Source organism: Sceloporus undulatus, chromosome 11 (genome assembly GCF_019175285.1).
Source record: "Sceloporus undulatus isolate JIND9_A2432 ecotype Alabama chromosome 11, SceUnd_v1.1, whole genome shotgun sequence".
In the NCBI taxonomy this organism is placed as follows: domain Eukaryota; kingdom Metazoa; phylum Chordata; class Lepidosauria; order Squamata; family Phrynosomatidae; genus Sceloporus; species Sceloporus undulatus.
This window is the reverse complement of record NC_056532.1, coordinates 7,268,487-7,284,153: the sequence shown is the minus strand read 5'-3', so window position 1 is coordinate 7,284,153 and position 15,667 is coordinate 7,268,487. Positions and strand designations below refer to the sequence as shown.

Here is a 15,667-nt window from a genome sequence, read left to right as displayed (position 1 = left end):
CACCTCTTCTGACGCCTGCAAAACCTCGCTGGCTTGCTTCTTCCCAGCATCCAATACTAATTTTAGCACACAACCAAAACCACTGGTCTGCAAATGGTCCCTGAAATAAAAGGGCACAATTTCCCCCCAAGATCCACAGGGACAAGGGTTTCTTCAGCATTAGGCATCCATTTTATTATGCCGTTGTATATAATAGGCCTTGAGCATCCACAGGTTTTGAAACAAGCCCCAGGAGATAGCAAGGGCCCACTGTACAGCCCTGTTATTTCTAAGAACGATTGCGGGCATCCCTGCCACGCTCCGCTCAAGAACAGATAGGGCCTGGCACCGGCGTTTGTAAGCTAGATTTGGAAAGCAAGCCTCAAAGGCTCAAAATAGCCGAAATCTTTAAATGCCTCGGTAGCCTTCGAGTGGGCGTCAAGAGCTGACAAATGGGAGCCGATCTCATCGGCTCGATGGCTGCAGAGATTTCCAAGAAACGTCAGCTTTGCCAACTATCAGAGGCACAGAAACCAACAGAGAGGTGCCCAGTGGAAGAAACTCTTCCTTGCAGAGTGGTATGGATGTCGGGATATTCGCCATGCCAAGCTGCCGCGTTAGAAGAGGAATGGAAACGCGTCAGCCCCAAATGGAAAGGAACAGGGAGACAGGGCGCGCCCACATCCATAGGCAACAGGTGCTCCGCATGCCAAAGGTCTCAGGTCTCAGGCTTGGGTACCAGTCCAAAGAACCAAGGAGCAGGTGGCAGGACTCTTCGCCACCAAAGACTCTAGCCCTGTTAGTCTGTAGAATCAGTATCTAGAATCAGTACGTAGTGATCTTCCACCACCTCCGAGACTCACTGAAAGAAAGACATTGGCAGCATGAGCTTTCACAGACCTCAGTCCGCCTCCCCAAATGCATCTGAGGAAGTAGACTGGTCCACGAAAGCTAATGTTGCCAATTCCTTTCTTTCGGTGAGTCTCAAAGGCGCTACAGGATCTCTCCAAAAACAGTTGGGAGGCTCTCAACATCAGCGTCTCCCAATGCAGAGTTTGCCATATTCTTGGCCAAGCATCCTATGCTAAGGAGTCAAGAGGAGGTGAAGTCCTTCGCCAGGAGGATGGGTGATGGGATACAAGGGGCTCAGCCACCACTGGGCCAGTATCCCCAGCCTTTTGTGTCTATCCTGGCTCACTTTAACCTATGGGTTTGCACCCTGTAATTCACACATCCAACACCAAGGCAAAAATTAAACATTAAAATCAAAGCTTTACATGGAATGAACTGATCAAAAGACACTGCAATTCTTATCAATCTGAATACTGGATGAGACCAAAGCGTTGCCCAAGCCCAGCACTGCGTTCACAAAGTAGCCGGCCAGCCGCTTATGGGGAAGGACATCTGTGCAAGCAGCCACAGACAAAAGCCAACCGCAAGCTCCTGTTTGCCCATCTAGCGCAGCATGGCCTCCTCCAGATGGTCACGGCTCCCTGAGATCTCAGGCAGAAAGGAAGGTCTTCTCTTTTCTTTTTAACGGGAGAAGCCAGAGATAGAAACCAGAGCCTCCCCCACACAATCCACTCCTGATGTGCATCTCACACGTCACAGTTATAGCGCTGCGATTCCACTCTTGACTGCCATCACTGGGATTTGTAGCTTGGGAAGGCAATAGTGCTCTCTGGCAGAGCATTCTAAACTGCAAATCCCAAGGTCCCATAGGATAGAACCATGACACTGAAGTGGAGCCATAGCACCACAGAACAAGGCCCTGAGTTACGTGTCTCCTCACCGCAAAGTATTCCTGCTGCTCTTTCCTGCAAGGGCTCTTGAACGAATGTCAGAAATCCCCCACAGACACATGCGTCTGCGCATCTAGCCTCTGTAGTGCGGCCAAACTGCTCCCGCCGGCTGAAACCTCTCCAATTCGCAAGCCTCTAAACACAGACCTCATATTGTTCTTTTTGACTCAGTTAGCATTTTACTTGAAAAGAGAGAAGCCGGGTCAACTGAGGGCGACAGAAGCCGAGTGTGAAACCTCCACGCCCTTCCAAAAGCAGGCACCCACCTCATCCCAAGTCAGGAAGAGCCTGAAAAAGAAGCATCAGATCGCTACGTACTGATTCTACAGACTAACAGGGCTAGAGTCTTTGGTGGCGAAGAGTCCTGCCACCTGCTCCTTGGTCCTTTGGACTGGAAGTACCCAAGCCTGAGACCTGAGACCTTTGGCATGCGGAGCACCTGTTGCCTATGGATGCGGATGCACCCTGTCTCCCTGTTCCTTTCCATTTTCGTGTTTCCATTCCTCTTCTAATGCGCCAGCTTGGCATGACAAAGGAAACACAAAAAGGCAAGTCAGAGGGCACCAAGCAAGGATTGGGTTCAGAGTGTGAAACACAAAGCCACACAGATGCCAAGAGTCTGTCGAGTCCAGCAAACCTCAGTTTTACACCAGGACTTGCAGTCCAGCAATATATGAAGTTAACACCATCATCTTTGTTATATCAGTGGTCCCCAAACTGTGCCCTTTAAGAGATTTTGGACTTCAGCTCCCAGAAGCCTCAGCCATGTTGGCCAATAGTCTAGGATTCTGGGAGCTGGAGTCCAAAATGCCTTCAAGAGGCAGTCTGAGGACCACCGAATCCCACCTTTCTCCCAAAACTGAGGCCGCCAAGGAATTAAAACAAACAGAAGCTCTCTGCTCTTGTATCAAAGCTGGCGCGCCAAGCGCCAGATCCTAGTTCACCCGCCACATGGGCTTCCAAGGCTTCAGAATCAGGCACTGTGCGCCCATTCGTACTTTTCAGGATACGGTGAAATTTCTTCTTTTGTTACGGTCGCACAAAAAGGAAGGCAAACGAAGAAGAGAAGAAGCTTGGCAATACTCAAGCTCTTTGCTCCAGTCAGCTATTTCTAGAGAGGAAGGTGCTTCTCAGGCTTGGAAAGCCTCCAATCCTTGGCCTTTGCAAAAAGAAAGGCTTGGAGTTGCAGTCCAAGCTTCCTCTCTCCTCCGAAGGCACAAAGAGGATACCTTTGGAGACGGGCGACAAAAACCTACCTTTAAAATCTTGATCTCTTTGCCGAGCAAGAGCTGAGACTTCGACAAGTTCTTTTTGTTGATGCTTTTGATGGCCACCTCCCAGTCCGTTTTCTGAAAAGGAAAAGAAAGGTGTTTTAAAAACACAAATGGGTTTTCTATCGTTACGGTTCTCCGCAGCGGTAGTTAAAACAGCCCCCGGGAAGCATTTAACGTTATGTATTTTCATTTTCTTACTAGCGCCGAGCATGGATGGAGAACATTCAGCCTCACAGACGCTTAGTGTTTCAACGCCCAGAAGCTCTTGAGAATATGGGAAGGGGCAAAGTACTCTCCATCCCAACTCTATGTCCAACATGGTTAGAAGGAGAACATATACATGACCAGAAGAAGTACCAACTCTGTTACTCCAGCTCTTGCGGGGGAGTCCTGGTTCACATACAGAGCGCAAGCGGGAAGCATCAGGGCCAAATCCAACCCCCTTTGAGACTCCAGCTGCCAAAGAGTGGCAAAGAGGGCGAAAAAGAACCATCTTAGGGCTGAAGGGTGGGGTATAAATACTGTAAGTAAGAAATAAGTGTGCCGAGGATGCCACAAAAGCTACCGAGGAGCCCACTTTGGGTGGGTGAGATAGTTGGGGCCCTTGTATGTTCAAGTCTAGTGAGCAAGGGTCCTTGAGCTCACATCCCCAAATAGCCAGACCCACAATCTCTGCTGCCACACAACTGCGAATGGTGTCAAAAGCAGCTGTTCGCACTGTTTATCCCCAAGTGGCCGAGCGCCATTTCCAAGAGGTCTGAGGTCCAAGATCACTTTAAATATATGTATGGGGCAGGGAGGGAGGGGGGGCATTTGCTGGCATTTGCCGCCTTAACAACCCCAGCCCCTCGCCTCAATCGATATCAGCCTCGGCTCCCTGATGCCATCTGCCATTTCTCTGCAGCTTAGGCCGCTGTGGCTGGCAGCGTTGCAGTTACACAACGGGTTTGTTGTGTTTCGCGCAGCCACTTCCCTCAGTGCCTGAGTCACAAACGGCTCTGGGAAGGGAAGGTCGAGGGGAGCTGTTTGAAAAGGCAAGAAAACACCAACGCGCTTCACGTTCTCCAAAAGCGCCTTCATTCATAATATCCTTCAACTGCCCTGAAGCACATCCAACAACATCCTCCAATCTGCTCCCAAGCCAGACGCAGGAAGACTACAGCTCCCATCACACTCACACGACTGGGGATGAGAGGACTTGCAGTCCGTCCCATCCGAAGGGCACCAGACTGGGAGAAGGTGACTTCACAGTGGGCAAAGCGGTGGTCCTTTCCAATTGAAACCCAGAGCCATAGAAGGACAAGACTAGGACTCTGGAGGGCAGGATTCGAATCCTTGCTCAGTCCTGACAACCAAGAGGGTGACCTTGGGCAAGTTGCACTCTCTCAGCCTCAGAGGATGGCAATGGCAAAGCCCCTTGGAAGAAACATGCCGAGAAAAACCTTTTGCTAGCACCCTTTTATTTGAAGAGAGAAGAAACAGAGGCAAGCAAATGCCAACCTAACCGGAACTAAGCTGCAGAAATAACCCAGTTTGGGATCCGCTTTAAGTGCCCTGGCTCAATGCCAGGGAATTCTGGGAACCGTAGTTTTGAGACACATTTAGCCTTCTCTGTCAGAAAGCTCTGGTGCCACAACAAACTACAATTCCCACGATTCAATAGCACTGAGCTAAAGCAGTCTCAAACCGAGACGGTTGCTGCAGTGTGCACTTTGGACCTAAGTATATTTGCGGAGCCCAAAGCAGCCGAGGAAAGGGTCCTAGCCTAAAAATCTGGGCAGCTCCAGACCAAGGCTTCTTCTCCCGGAAAGCTAAAAAGGCCAGGGTTTGAAAACAGGAGGGTCAGGAAAGGTTTTGCGGACGTAACAAGGGCAGCTGAGGTCAGCGAAGGCGGTCCTGCTCTGTCCTGAGAAAGCCAAATCAATCTGAAAAGAGCCTGTTTCCCCATTAGATGTGCAGTTATTGCAAAAGGGGGGAGACGGGGACAGAATAAGCAGACTGCTGCCTGAAGCCAAAACAATGCTCTTTCTTCTCGGTGGATCAAGGAGAGAAATGCGCCTGTGTCCTGAGAGATAGACAAGAAAGGGAGGACAAAAACAACCAGTGGAGGAGGAAGAGGAGGAGGAGGAGGGTGGGAATACGAGTCTCATCCCTCCGAACCACCGCCTCCAATCCCTTTCTTAATCATTTACCCGTCCAAACCGTTCCGATGACTAAAAAAAGCAGATGAGGACACAAGAGGAAAACAAGACGCAGGCAGGAGGAGTCTACAATAACACAGCTGACATCACCATCGCTTCCCAGCTCCTGTGCGCCTGAGTTTCGAAACAAAAACAAAACAGGGGTCAACTTTGTGCGACGGAGAGCAACCCAGCTTAAGAAAGAGATGTGAATGTTAGACATCCCTTCCTTGCTTGTTTTCAGGCTCCCAAAGCAGCAAGGAAGAAGAAGGGGGCAGCTAAGGAGGTGACATCTGGATGCAACTCGGTGGTGCGTAGCCAAGGGCCTGCCACAGATGCACACCTGCGAATGCCAATGTTGAAAAGGTTAGTCGCACACAAAGAGTCGGAGAACTCCTGGAAAAGGCTAAGGAGGGTTTGAACTTGGATGCTGTGGATGCAGCGGACAACACAAGCAATACGGCACCGAATGGGTTTATCAGCTTTTGTAGGCTGCTGCGATCCAAAATAAAGCTTACATGGTTCTTAGGCGCAGGATTAAAGGGGGTCCCTCTCTCCCTGAAAACGTAAACCAAACAAAGCATGGTTGTCTATTTAACATCATTACAACAAAGAAACACAGATATCCCCCCTTAAATAAGAACAACAGTCTAGGATCCTGGGCATGTCACACTCTCTCAGCCTCAGAGGATAGCAATGGCAACCTCTAAGGAAACCCCACCAAGGCAACCTGAAGGTATACGATCACAACTTACTTTTGTGTGTGTGTATGTGTGCTTTCAAGTTGCCTGCCGACACACACCAACCCCAAGGTTTTCTAAGGCAAGGAAGCCTCAGAGGCGTCTTTACCGAGTCCTTCCCCTGAAATATCACCTTGGGGTCCTCCCATCCATGTACTAACCAGGGATGACCCTGCTTAGCCTCCAGGATCAGATGCGACCGGGTGCCTTCAAGGTGTTTACCAGGGAGTAAATAAATCCCCATCGACCGAGAGGGACTTACTCACTCCTGAGTCGAGAGGGACTTACTCACTCCTGAGTCTGCATGTTAGGCATGGAACAACCACCACCACATTGGCCTTTAAGGTGCCCCAAAAGCGCCGTCCTGTTTTGCGACGACAAGACACACAAGACCACCCCTGGAAAAGAATATCCTTAGATAACAACAAGATTTGTCAGTGTGTTGAAGGTGCCAAGAAAGTAAGCTTTACCACTTCTTCGGACGCGGCAAAACACCAACAACGTTTCTTGCGGCTTTTAGAGGCCACAAGGCTGGCGTTGTCGGCTGTCACAGATTCGCACGGCTGCCCCTGGAGAACGACAACATCAAGAACGACAACAAGGTGCTGCAACACCCTTTTTGGGTAGCAATAATAACCACAAGTATACTATCCCTAAAGCAACAGCAACCTCGAAGGTGCTGCGACACCTTTTTCGGGTCCTAACGGTAACCTTAACCGCAACACTTGTGACGTCTTTAAGGCGCCACAACACTAGTTCTTCCTACCACACTCCCGTGACCAAACCCTGGCAACGCGACAACATTCATAGCAACAACTGTTCCTGAAGTCACTGGAAAAACAGTAGCCAGAACAGTAATATTAGTATCCGTAGGCCTTTCGACGGCGCCGTTTTTGTCGCGACGGACGCACGAGGCGACCCCCCCTCCCGGAAAAAGAGCAGCGGCGATATTACTAATAACAGCGTTAATATTCGTCGGGACGGAAAGGGACGGCGCGGTTTCGGCGAGGGCTGCGCTCCTCCTGCAAAGCAAGCACAAAGGGGGGGGGGGGGTTAAAAGGGACCAAAGCATTAAGTCACACTGGATCCAGAGCTCCATTGCTTCCTATAGGCTTGTCAAGGAGACCCCCCCAAACCTTTCTTTAGCCCCCCCCCCACCCCAAAAGTGCTGCGTTTACCTTGCGGTGGCGGCCTTTAAAGACCACCGCAAAAGCGCCATGTCCTATGAGGTCCTTCTTGCTGTATTCAAAGTCGCCCACCGCCTCCATTATCTTCCGGGGGGGCATGAAGCCCAATAGGGTTTGTTGGTGGGGATGATAGGTTTTATGTTCCCCTTTAAGGGGGTACAAAGGATCTAAAGGGAGGGAATGGGGGTAGGAAAAAGGGGGGCTCACATCAGAAAGCCTTTATGGGGGGCAAAGAGGCGCCAAGGGTGGCAAAGGAAAGGGTGGTTCATGGTGGTTTGGGGGGGCTTGCTTCCCCCAAAAAGGAGTTTGGGGACGTCAGCTGGGTCTTTGGGGTGAGATTTTGGGGGGCATGGGAAGGGGAAAAAGAGGGTTTGGGGATATTTAGGGGGTTATTTAGGTCTCGATGAAGGCACAGGAGCTGGGAGGCATAAGAGAAGCCCCTCTCTCTCTCTATACATATATATATATAAATATATATATATTGGCACTTAAAATATTAAAGGTGATTGACAGGTGGATTCCCTGTATTTTAAGAGGATCTTTTAAGGCTCTCTGGCATCCCCAAAAAGGGAGTTTTTAGCACCTTTTGGAGCAAAAGGAGAAAAAAGAGGATGGGTTTGTTTGGTTTTTTAAACTTAAAACCAAGCTAAATGTTATTTTATTTTAGGGACATTTAAATTCCATAGTGGGAGGCAGTTATAATATATAGAGATATAGATATATAGATATATATATATCCAGGGAATGGATATACAAGTCTTAAAATGGAGGGTTTTCAGGGAATGGAGGGTTATTGGTTTGTTTTATTAATACTATTATTATTATGGTTATTGTTGGAATGGATTTGACTAAATGAGAGGAATCTCTCCAAAGGGAATATTAAGTTCAATTGAAGAGACCTATATATTGGAGGGGGAAGTTAAAGAGGCTTTTAAAGGGAGGATTTAAAGGGAACTATAGTAATAATAATAAAAAGGGGGGGTAGGGGTCTATTTTAAGGTTGGGATAAAAAAAAAAGGGCATTTGGGGGGAAGAATATGATTCCTCCCCCTTCAGGGGTCCTCCTTCATGGATCTTTGCCCCCCATTTAGGCTGAAGGGGCTCAAAGCCCTAAATAATAAAGAAATAATCCAATGGGTTCAAAGGGATAAGGTTTTAAAATCAGAAGCGAGGCCCCGCTGGCAGGTGCTCAAAAGCTGCGATATTCCCGGTCGAGGAGGAAAAGAAAGGTCTGTTTTGAATGTTCTTGGAGCTCCTGAGGCCTCTGTTGTTTTGCTTGCTTCCTTCTTCTGTTTCCCTTCCTTCCTCGCCGACGTCTTGCTCCGACTGACGAAGCCTCCGCGCGGCCCAGCGGCTTTTATAGGACGCATCGCGCAGGCGCCGTTTTGGCGTCTCCCTCCGCCGGGATGGAATGACGCGCGAAAAAGGGGGCGTGGCCAGAGCGAGAGAGGGAAAGAAAAGAGTCCCCGCTTCGCGCGGGAAATTCGAAGGGAGCTTACTGTATTTGACAGAAACTCTGAAGGCGCGTTCGCGCTTTAGAGTTAACGCGCTTTGAAATCGCTTTAACTGCTTTTTTTTTACCCTGCCTCAAGGCTAGGGAATTTACTTATTTATTCTTATATATTTATTTGATATTTATAATTATAAATATCTATTATTATTTTTATATAATTTTGAGAGAAATTTATTTGCCTTTTCTGTCAGATAGAGAGTTCTGGTGCCACAATGAACTACAAATCCCAGGATTCCATAGCAGTCTTGTCAAAAACTATACTATTTTTACAGTGCAGAAGCAGCCAGAGGGCGCTATAAGTTCCTCACAGAACTACAAATCCCAGGCAGTCTTGACAAAAACTATACTGTTTTTACAGTGCAGAGGCAGCCAGAGGAGGCTATAAGTTCCTCACAGAACTACAAATCCCAGGATTCCATAGCAGTCTTGACAAAAACTATACTATTTTTACAGTGCAGAAGCAGCCAGAGGGCACTATAAGTTCCTCACAGAACTACAAATCCCAGGATTCCATAGCAGTCTTGTCAAAAACTATACAGTACTATTTTTACAGTGCAGAAGCAGCTAGAGGAGGCTATAAGTTCCTCACAGAACTACCAATCCCAGGATTCCATAGCATGGAGCCCTGGCAGTTAAAAGCCTTGCCAAAATGGCATTATTCAATGGGAGTGCAGCCAGAGGAGGCTATAACTCTCTCTCAGAAAACTAAAAATCCCAGGATTCCATTGGGGGCTGTAATTTTTGTGAGACATTTGAGCCTTCTCTGTCAGAGAGAGCGCCTCTGGGGCCACAATAAACTAAATAAGCTGCAGAAATAATGTAGTTTCGACAAGGCCTTTAACTGCCAGTGCTGCATGCTATGGAATCCTGGGATTTGTAGTTCTGTGAGAAACTTATAGCCTCCTCTGGCTGTAATCTGAACTGTAAAAATAATGTAATTCGACAAGACTTTTAACTGTCAGGCCTCCATGCTATATAAATAATAATAATAATTAATAATAATAATAATAACAATAGTATATTTGTATTTCTCACAGAACTGTACAGTATTGGGATTTGTAGTTCCATGAGAAATTTATAGCCTTCTCTGGCTCCATCTGAACTGTGGAAATAATGTTGTTTTGACAAGACTTTTAACCAAGCTATGGAATCCTGGGATTTGAAGTTCTGTGAGAAAGTGGGCTTCGAACCGTAGTCTCCAGAGCCATATTGCAATAAGTGGCATAAAATGGCTCTGGCAAGTGGGTTTCTCGCACTAAGGACGGGTGGCATTTGTCCTTTGTCACAAACATAACTTCTGTCTTCCTCTTCCTATTCAACAGATGACGCAAAAAGACACAGAAACCACAAAACGTTGTGCGGCAACGACAACACGCGCATGGCTGCGTTATGCGTCGCGCACGCCGCTCGTGAGGTTGGTTAACATGTTCTCTCTCTAAGTCCTTTGGCGCAACTCTGCCAGAGGTTGGCCATAGAGTTGCACCGGAGGATCTAGAAATGACTAGAGATAACACTAGAGACACACTTAATAATTTCATTTTCTGTGACAATCCTCTCTCGAAAGAGTCTTGCAACTCTTTCCCTCAGTTTCCTCAGGGATATGCTGTCTATGCAAGTAAATAAAATGTGGAGAACGCATGCTTTCTATACCACAACATTATGATGCATCCTCACACTGCATGCGCCCCATTGCTCAGCCCTATGGAATACAATTGGCCTCCTTCCTTGGCTGACACCGATGACTCAAGCATTTCAATGGCTTGTCTTCATGCGTCGCATGCACATTTCCTGCTGTGTCTACACTGCAGCCATGGCTCCATGCGATGGAAAGCTGGGGTTAAAAGAGCACTGTGGGGTAAAAGGTACTATGAGGAAAAACCCATGACCTTTAAAATCAGATAGTTTTAAGTGTTTGGCTTGGGCCACAATCAGAAAATGTATCTCAATGATATCTCCCTGTAAAATGGAGTCATGGGTCACAGGGTCAGGAGACCTATAGAAATGCAAAACCTGTGGGGTCTGGTGATGAGGTGACCAGTTGGGTTTTAACTATGGCTGTTGAGGGACAAAGGCATGAGGAAAGATGTTGCCTAAGGCCAGGGATGTTGGTCCAAACTTGATGGTTGTCAATTGCTGTGGGCTTATGCTCAGCCTAAGAACATGAGACCTCTGAGTCTCTTGCCATCGACTCAGGTCTTGCAAATTCAGGGCAGCCAAGAATTCCTTGATGGGGTTTATCCACCAGGAATGGGGCCTTCCTTTTTTCCTTCTGCCTTCCTAAGCATGATTGCCTTTTCCAGCGAGTCCTGTCTTCTCATAATATGCCCAAAGTACAATAGTCTTAGTCTAACCAGGGAGAGTTCAGGCTTACTTTGCTCCGACTCGGACCCATTTAGTTGTCGGTATCCGCACAACATGTTTAAACTATATTGTGCTTTGCTTTGCCAGCTTCTTCAAACCTGACAACAAAGAGCCATCGCGGTGCCGTGGTGCCAGGATTCGTCTATGACTCTGGGGACCTGGGTTCGAATTGCTGCTCGTCCACAACAACCTCACTGGGCGACCTCAGGTGAGTCTCACACTCTCAGCCACACATAGGGTCACCATAAGTTGGAGGCACACAACAGCGAGGGCAACATCAGCATCTGAAGAACCCTGACTTCTAACTCAACTCCCTGGAAACATGAGTCCTTTGGGGGATTAACAGGAGGAGGATCCCACGTCAGATACAACAAGGAGGAAACTCTGTGGTGCGGCAACTATATTGTGTGTCAAAGGCTCTGGGTTCAATCCTCCTGGTTGCAAGCTCAAGAGAGGAAAGACACCTGCTTGAACAGTCATAGCTGTGGATAAGTGCTGACCAGACTGGGGCACATGGGCCCTAATAGCCTGACTCAGCGCATGGCTATATGTGGGAAACTATGCGTGGAATGTGCCTCTGCCACACTCTTCCTGCGCAACGTAGGATTAAGTGACTTCGCCTATGTCCTGCATTTGCAAAACACGGGTTATCGCCACTGTACAAGAGCAAAGGCTTCAACATCTGCTACAGCGCAACGAAATAACAAGAAGCCTTAAAACTCATTGGCAGTCACAGCCCAGAAATAAAGGCAGGCACAGTCTGTCCTACACAACAGGGGCGTTGTGAAGATACAAGGTCTAAGTGGAGAAAACTATGAGCATGAAAGAAAGCTAATAAAACCCTGACACTCCCCATCGGCTGCAGTACGCTAGTGGTCAAGGATGATGGGAACCAGAGTCTATCCTCAATGCGGGGATCTCAGAAACCTATTTGTAGTCCAATGGAGGCCTGACCTTAAAAGATGGTGGACTCTTATCTCAGTTCAATACTGGTTTTAAACCAAGGTTGAAATGACTAACCGTCAGGGATGCTTCCAATGTGCATTGGAATAGATTATGAAAAGGGTACACCTTTCCCATCTTGTAAAGCAAAGGTTATTTGGGGTAAGAGGGGTGTACAAAACTCACACCAATGCTTTATGTGCGTGTGTGTGTTTTGGGTTAGCCGAGGAGCAGTGTCACGGAGGGACACACTTGGCAGGGAGCTATTTAGGTTACGAAAAGCGCCAAGGGGCATTTGATTTTCCAAACCGGTAGCTCGGGCTGTCCAAGCGGATAAATACATTTCAGAGGGCAAAAAGGAACTCGATCGGGGACATTATGTAATGTTTCGAGTACTGGATTGGGGTCTGGGAGACCAAGGTTCGACTCTGCGCTTGGGCACGCAAACCCACCGGGTGGCCCTGGTTGAGTCACACTCTCTCAGCCTCAGAGAGAAGCAATGGCAAACCCCCTCTGAACAAATCTTGCCAATAAAACCCTACGACAGGCTTGCTTTAGGGTCGGAAATGACTCGGAAGCATACCACACTATCCCTTAATGCCATTCTTAGCCCCAACTAGTCAATGGGAACTTGCTTAAGGAAATCCATCTGATTCAATGGGACTACTCTATCGGAGGCTAACCCTAAATCAGGGGTGGGAAGCCTGTAGTCAATAGATGGGTAGCTTTTCAAGGGAGGGGGATATAGTGCAGCCTTTGGGACCCACAGAAGCCTTTCCCAAAGGACAAGACAACCTCCCCAAAATTGTGAGATGGAAGTCATTGTTTTGGTAGCGTTTCAGAGTGTGCCCACCAATATATGACAATAACAGCACTAACAAGAGTGGGGAAATGTAGGTCCACATTGTATAAGTGTGTGTGTGTGAACTACACTTCCCACATTCCCTCAGCATTGCCCATGCTGGGGCCAATGGGAGTGGCAGAATGTCATATACATCATTCACCAGTTGTACAGAATATCCACAATGTGCAGAATATCCACAGATGCAAAGCCACCATCTTTTGGGACATTGGTTTACTCTCTCACACAGCTGACTTTCGGATGGAGCTGAACCAGGTCACATATTGATTGATTGATTGATTGATTGAAATATAGAAAAGAGAAATTGAGCGAAGGGCGCATTATTCTGCTACTCCTACGCAAGACGTCTTTCCATGCAAAAACCCTGGAGACCTTCTTTGTGTTTCCCAGCATGGCTCCAGCATAGTCGGTGTTCATGACTGGCAAGAACGACACAACAATCCCTATTTTCTGAAGCTAAGATTCTCCATTTGGTTTCTGTGTTACCCTCAGTTTTCGTTGCCAAAGGCAAGTGAAGTGGATTCACTTCGTTTTGAACGCTGGTGATGCCAGAAGAAGGGTCGAAGAGTGTCGATAGGGAGAAGGAAAGGACCTCCTTATCCGGAGAATGAACCCAGAGTCTTCCTTCAAATGGCCCTCCCTAAAAACGGAAGGGATATTTGGGCCGTGAAAGAACTGTGGAGTTGTTCCTCGCAGCTATCGCCTCCATCTGTTCAAAAGAAAAAGGACACACTTCAATGTTTTCACGCTCTCCAAGAGTTCAGACAAATACCTATGCAGTCATTTCCTTCATCATAGAGCGCCAGCATGGTAGAATGGGTTTGAGTGCTGTGCTAGGACACTGGGAGACCAGGGTTCGAATCCCCACTGAGCCATGGAAACTCACCTTGGGCAAGACAACTCTCTCAGCCTCAGAGGAAGGCAATGGCAAGCCTCTTCTGAACAGATCCAGCCTGTGATGGGTTTGCCTTAGGGTTGTGCTGTTAAGTCAGACATGACTCGAAGGCATGCAACAACAACTTCGCAACAACACTGCCAGGCAGGGCAAGGTTGTGACCAATAACAGCCAGAGAAATCGATGGCTTTCCCAAGGACCTGAACATACGGCCTTAGAGCTGGTATTCTATCCTCCAATAGCATTTTTCTGGGGCTGAGAGTGTGTGACTGGCCAAAGGTCACCCAGTGGGTTTCCATGGCTGAGCAGGAATCGAACCCTGCTCCGGAGTCATAGTCCAATGCTCAAACCACTACAGCACCCTGGCTCCCAAGGTCTCCGTCTGAACACACAAAAAGAGAACTTACATTCTCAGACATTTATCCTTCCCTCCGCTTGCTACACGTTGACCGTCGGGACTCCAGTCCACCGCATACACCTGGGAGCAAAATATAGGCATATATAGGTTTCCTGGACCACAGATCCCAGCATCCCTCACCATCAACTATGCTGGCTGGGAGTTGCAGTCCAACCAGATCTGGAGGGCTGCACGATTTGATCCAAAACAATGGGATGGAGGAAGAGGGTATTTGGGGGCTGATCAACCCCTCACCTGTCCAAGCGACCCTAAAGACAACCCACCTCATCCGCATGGCCAGGCAAATCGACGGCCAGTTTCCGGGTCTTGGCGTCCCACACTTTGAGGGTGCTGTCGCTGCTCCCGCTGACCAGCAAGCGGCTGTCAGCCGACCACGCGATCTGATAGACGGCGGAGACATGTCCTCGGAGGGAGGCAAGGTACCTGAAGGAAATGCTGAGCCATTAATAACGGCTTCTTTTAGGACATCTGGATTTTTTGTATTGATACCTGAAGTGGGTCTGGAAACCACGAAGCTCTATGAGGAGTCGGGTATGTTTAGCCCGGAGAAGGGACGGTTAAGAGGGGATATGATAGCACCGTTTCAAGATTTGGTTGTCATGTTGAGGATGGAGCAAGCTTGTTTTCTGCTGCTCCAGAGAACAGGACCCAATGGAGCAATGGATGCAAGCTCCAGGAAAAGAGATTCCACCTCAACCTTAGGAAGAACTTCTTGACACTAAGAGATGTTTGACACTCCCTTGAAGAGTGATGGAGTCTCCAAGGAAGTGTTTTTAAGCAAAGGCTGGATGGCCATCTGTCGGGGATGGTTCAATTGTGAATAGCTCTATGATTCTATAGGGCCAGGTATGTTTCTCAACTGCTTCGATTCTGTTTTCGAGTGGCGATCCAGACTGAGCTGTACTCAGCTTACAAAGTCTGGGGAAAGCTAGGAAATGATGATGGTGGATACAGAAGGGGCATTTATTAGCAAACTTACTTTCCGGTTTTGCCGTCCCACAACTTAACAGACTTGTCAAAGGACGCGCTGGCGATGATGCGGGTGTCGGGAGAGAAGAGAACCTGATTGATAAGCGCCTGGTGCCCCGTCATCCTCTCCAGGGGCTTTTTGTCCTCGGCGGGTACCCAAAGAAACAAAGTGAAGTCATCCGACCCGGAGACCAGCCGTTCAGGCCCTTGGCCCTATGACAGGAGAAACCCCAAAACAAATGCAGGAGTAGATTAAATACACCAGTAGCAACCTTCCAAAAGGAACTAGCCAAACGCAGAGGATAGAAAAATCACATTGCCTGCCTCGACCGCCTGGTGGCAGAGTCCTACTCAATTTAGGAGACTGACTATTTTTCATCAAGGCATGAAGGCAAACTTACTCGGACTTGGTTGTACCTCTGCAATGCTTTCTCCTTTATCTCGGCCACTACAAGGGAGGAAAAGAAAAATGAATGAAATACGGTGGTGTGTTTCCAAGACATATCCAGATGATGAAGGCGCCTCGCAGAGGTGGGAATCGGGGG

The 15,667-nt window shown here is 48.2% G+C and overlaps 3 protein-coding genes across 10 annotated transcripts in view; 1 reads left to right on the top strand and 2 right to left on the bottom strand.

Moving 5' to 3' along the window:
- ULK2 (unc-51 like autophagy activating kinase 2) overlaps window positions 1–8,483 on the bottom strand; it is a 40,037-nt gene extending 31,554 nt beyond the window's left edge. For 2 of the 8 annotated variants that reach the window (XM_042442345.1, XM_042442349.1), the window contains exons 1-2: window positions 7,154–8,483; window positions 3,038–3,130 (exon numbers count right to left, since the gene is read on the bottom strand). In XM_042442345.1, coding sequence (XP_042298279.1) covers window positions 3,038–3,130; window positions 7,154–7,261 — 201 coding nt within the window. In that variant the 5' untranslated portion in view covers window positions 7,262–8,483. The other 6 variants (XM_042442351.1, XM_042442350.1, XM_042442348.1 and 3 more) reach the window with 6 other exon arrangements.
- The window catches only part of SHPK (sedoheptulokinase), a 938,822-nt gene that overhangs the window by 718,210 nt on the left and 204,945 nt on the right, over window positions 1–15,667 (top strand). The gene's annotated exons all lie outside the window — the stretch shown is intronic.
- NLE1 (notchless homolog 1) overlaps window positions 13,039–15,667 on the bottom strand; it is an 11,719-nt gene continuing 9,090 nt past the window's right edge. The window contains exons 9-13 of the mRNA XM_042442600.1: window positions 15,524–15,570; window positions 15,133–15,335; window positions 14,417–14,576; window positions 14,143–14,213; window positions 13,039–13,549 (exon numbers count right to left, since the gene is read on the bottom strand). Coding sequence (XP_042298534.1) covers window positions 13,537–13,549; window positions 14,143–14,213; window positions 14,417–14,576; window positions 15,133–15,335; window positions 15,524–15,570 — 494 coding nt within the window. The 3' untranslated portion in view covers window positions 13,039–13,536. The remainder of the gene's footprint in view (window positions 13,550–14,142; window positions 14,214–14,416; window positions 14,577–15,132; window positions 15,336–15,523; window positions 15,571–15,667) is intronic.